Here is a 3,884-nt window from a genome sequence, read left to right as displayed (position 1 = left end):
ATCAGCAAAGAAGGTTTGGCATCATAGAGCTTTTAGCTCTTAACTAAGTAGAGCATTATCATGCAGATCATCAATGTTTAATTATTTAAAAAAAGAGTGAGTGCTTCATCCCCCTTTTTTTCAAGGCTAAGCACACCAAAGAAGGAGAAACTTTTAAACAAGTATCATCAAGCTCTAGTTCTTTAAGCTTACAGCTTTAATGTTTGCCATCACTAGTATGAGGAGAAGGGAACAAGAGATGAGAAGTCGATAGCTCTTAACTGAAGAGGAGAAAGGCAAGCTAAGTGTGGCCCCAGTGTGAGAAGGGAAAAGAAGAGATGAGAAGTCGATAGCTCTCAACTGAAGAGGAGAAAGGCAAGCTAAGTGTGGCCCCAGTGTGAGAAGGGAAAAGAAGATGAGAAAAATTATTGAGCAAAAACAAAAATATAAAAAAGAAGGGCACTCATTTGCATCAAACCTTAGGGTTTTTTTTCTTTTACCCCTTTTCACACTCCTTAGTCCTTTCACACTCTCCTCTTTCTTTTTCATATCTTGGTATTCACACTCCTCAATCTTTCACATCCTCTACCCCTCTACTTTTTGATCATCTCACACAAACACCCGAGGGCATGTGGGCATTGTCCGAGGTGTTGGTGAGTAGTGCCCGTGGATCCGAGGTGTTGATGGGTGGCTCGGGGATGCGTGCGTGTAGAATTAGGCGAGACATGAGCTCCCGAGTGTTCGAGGAATGTGTTGTAGGCGTCATATATCACTCGAGAGGGGGTCATAGTAGGACCCATCGCACGCGTGCCGCCGAGGGCGTCCGTCGTATATCACTCCAGCTGGGGTCGTAGTAGGACCCACTCGCATGCACGCCCGAGGGCATCTGTCGAGCTGTCGGGATGTTCGGGGCTGAATCACGATCATGTGGCACTTCTCGCCCATCATTTAGATGTCTGGAATGCTACTAATTTTGGTTCGAAGCCACCAGATTTCAAAACTTCGCGGGTCAATTTAGGCCACTTCAGGTTACCCCCACTGTTTCCCTATCGTAGATAATGTCGTGCTTAAGTTTTCAATTTTTGAATTTAGTTTTCTCATTTCTTAAGTAAAATGTGCTTAATTTTCGTTTGCCTCAAAAAACTAGCTCTTAGTAGCACTCAAACCCATGAGATTTGCCACCTATACCACATCCAATAACTTAGAACCAAATATGAACATTACTAACAAATAAAACCATTCATAGATTACATTTGATTGAATTGGCAACAAGAATCCCTCTTGGCAACAGATAATTCTTTAGATCTAAATTGTATGGCAAGTGTCTTCATTAATAATTATTGGAGATCTGAGTGCTCAATGGTGCACCTGTCTTCATGGGAGGGAAGAAGACCTTGAATCGTGCTGCAAGTTTACCAAAATTTAGGCTCAGTATGTAGAGTAAGGAAAACACTAGTCCTCCTAAATAGTAAAAGAAAAATCTTGAGTTGGAAGAAACATTTCTTTCCCCAAACAAAGGCATTTTTAGAAACCTTGAAGATTAGCAAGCTTTGAATTTGCAAAGACAATCTCTCTCTCTCTTTCTCTCTCTCTCTCTCTCTCACACACACACACACACACACACACACACACTTCCTCTCTCTCTCACACTCACACACACACACGCACGCACGCACTCACGTGTAGTACACAAAATTAGGTGAACTTACAGAAGATGGTGGCTATTTTGGTTTCACACTCCGCCAATTTCGTGGTGAGAACCTTCTTGATGTCGATGGAGTCTTGGCGGACGGGCGGTGGAGGTTTTTGGCTGCCGACGATGAAGCTAGTTTTGGTCTCGAGGGTACGGGTGGGGATGAGGCTGGTGGCATCTTGTTTCATGACTTGGATTTCTTTGAGAACGGCCCTTTCGAGGAGGGCGATGCCCGTGGCCTGCCACCTCTCCCTCTCCTTCAGCTTCCCCAGCTCCATCCATGGCAGGGCGAAATGGGGCAAACCCTTCGAGTTCAGGCTGTGAGTATGAGCGGCGGCCATCAATTCAAGCTTTGCGCGCGCTCGCTCTTTCTCTCTCTCTCTCTCTCTCTCTCTTTCTCTCTGTGCGTGGAGTTTTTAGGCTTCCGCAGCCGTTTTTATGACCGCATAGAAAGGCTCGTGTGTAGCTCAAGCATTCGGCATCACCTTAGGAAATGTCTCTTCGGACATCTTTTTTTTTTTTTTAAAGGCTTTAGATTTGCACGCATTTCGGCTGCCTTTCTCACTACGCGAGGCTTTACCTCTGATTAGTACTTGAATTGCAACGTTTACGTTAAAGGTTTCCCTCTAATTAATAATTTGATTGCAATGGATTCTTGATTCCCGTTCCTGCTATGGTTAGGGTGTGTGTGTGTGTGTGAGAGAGAGAGAGAGAGAGAGAGAGAGAGAGAGAGAGAGAGTCTTAGTTTAGGGGGGGGGTGTGAGAGAGAGAGAGAGAGTGTGTGTGTGTGTGAGAGAGAGAGAAAGAGGAGAGAGAGAGAGAGAGAGTGTGTGTGTGTGTGAGAGAGAGAGAGAGAGAGAGAGAGAGAGAGTTTGTCTTAGTTTTGTGTGTGTGTGTGTGTATACAGGTTTTGCGCATAGGGGTGTGTGTAGGATATTTTTACGCAAAAAAAAGTGTGCGTAGGGGGTTTAGGGTTTGTGTGTAGGGTGTGTGTGTGTGTGTGTGTGAGAGAGAGAGAGAGAGAGAGAGAGAGAGAAATAGTCTTAGTTTATATGTATATGTATGCAAATTTGGAATAGGGTTTGTGTGTAGGGGGGGTGTGTGTGTGTGTGTGTGTGTGTGTGTGTGAGAGAGAGAGAGAGAGAGAGAGAGAGAGAAATAGTCTTAGTTTATATGTATATGTATGCAAATTTGGAATTGGATTCCTTAATACACAAGCTAATATCACAAAGACGCAAGATTGACTTTATATGCTTTAATCAATAATAGAATACACATACATATAAACTTTGAGTGTGTGTATAGAGAGAGGGAGAGAGAGCCAACCCATCTTGAAAACTTTTCTAACCTTTTATTAAAGGGCAAAGTAGTCTTTTCCCATGACTTGCAAAGACCTTTATTTCCTCTCACACCCTTTAAAAACTAATGGGAGTGTATTTCAAGCTAAGACCTTTCTTTCTTTAGATCATCCCCTTTTAAAACTAACGGGAGTATACTTCAAGCCAATTTTGTACTTTCCTCTCTTGCGTCACTAATAGGAGTATACTTCAAGCCAATTTCATTCTTTCTTCTCTCATCACCTTTTTGAATCTAATGGGAGTATATTTTAAGCCAATACCTTTTTCCTCTCTCATTCACTTTTGAAACTAACAGGAGTATATTTCATGCTAGAAGTAAAGCAATACACACCCCTTGTGATTTCAAATCTAATCCAATCCTAGCCATCCACATCACATTCATGTTTTGCAAAGCAATATTAGTCGCTTATGAGCCAATCAAATGATGGCAATATGCTACTTTACATGTAAGTAATCAACTTGCTTGTGGTTTGCATAATGGCATCAAATGGAAGCTTTTGGTTTGATTCATGGGGATGTGGAATAAACTCCCGCCCCACCTTGCTCAATCAAATGTGAAGGCACCATTTTTTATTTCTTCTTGCATATTTTAGACTTACAAAAGGCCCTTCTAAGAAAAGGTGTATTTTAGACTCACAAAAGTGTCTTCTAAGAAAAGTTCAAATATAGGTTGCACCAATTAAAGAGAAACATATTCTACATGCACATCATCAAGATTTGAATTTAATTTTACTATTTAGTATCAAAACCTATTCATGTGGGATAAACTAGTTGTGGTAATTCCATTGTCTTTGGCAAATTTGGAACTACCACCTCTTAAGGGAACATTTCCAACAATTTTAAATAGGTGAAGT

The 3,884-nt window shown here is 41.8% G+C and overlaps 1 protein-coding gene across 1 annotated transcript; it reads right to left on the bottom strand.

The window, feature by feature from the left end:
• Window positions 1-1,203: 1,203 nt before the first annotated feature.
• On the bottom strand, window positions 1,204-2,098 carry LOC147610744 (uncharacterized). Its single transcript, XM_086785487.1, has 2 exons — window positions 1,689-2,098; window positions 1,204-1,383 (listed from the first exon to the last, which is right to left on the bottom strand). The coding sequence occupies exons 1-2, from the start codon at window positions 2,011-2,013 to the stop codon at window positions 1,310-1,312; spliced, it is 399 nt and encodes a 132-aa protein (XP_086641613.1). The 5' UTR covers window positions 2,014-2,098; the 3' UTR covers window positions 1,204-1,309.
• Window positions 2,099-3,884: the final 1,786 nt, after the last annotated feature.

This window comes from Cibotium barometz, chromosome 48 (assembly GCF_041138505.1).
Source record: "Cibotium barometz isolate CiBa-2024 chromosome 48, ASM4113850v1, whole genome shotgun sequence".
NCBI lineage: Eukaryota > Viridiplantae > Streptophyta > Polypodiopsida > Cyatheales > Cibotiaceae > Cibotium > Cibotium barometz.
Note: the sequence above shows the minus strand (reverse complement) of the source record. Positions and strands in the feature narration are given on the sequence as shown.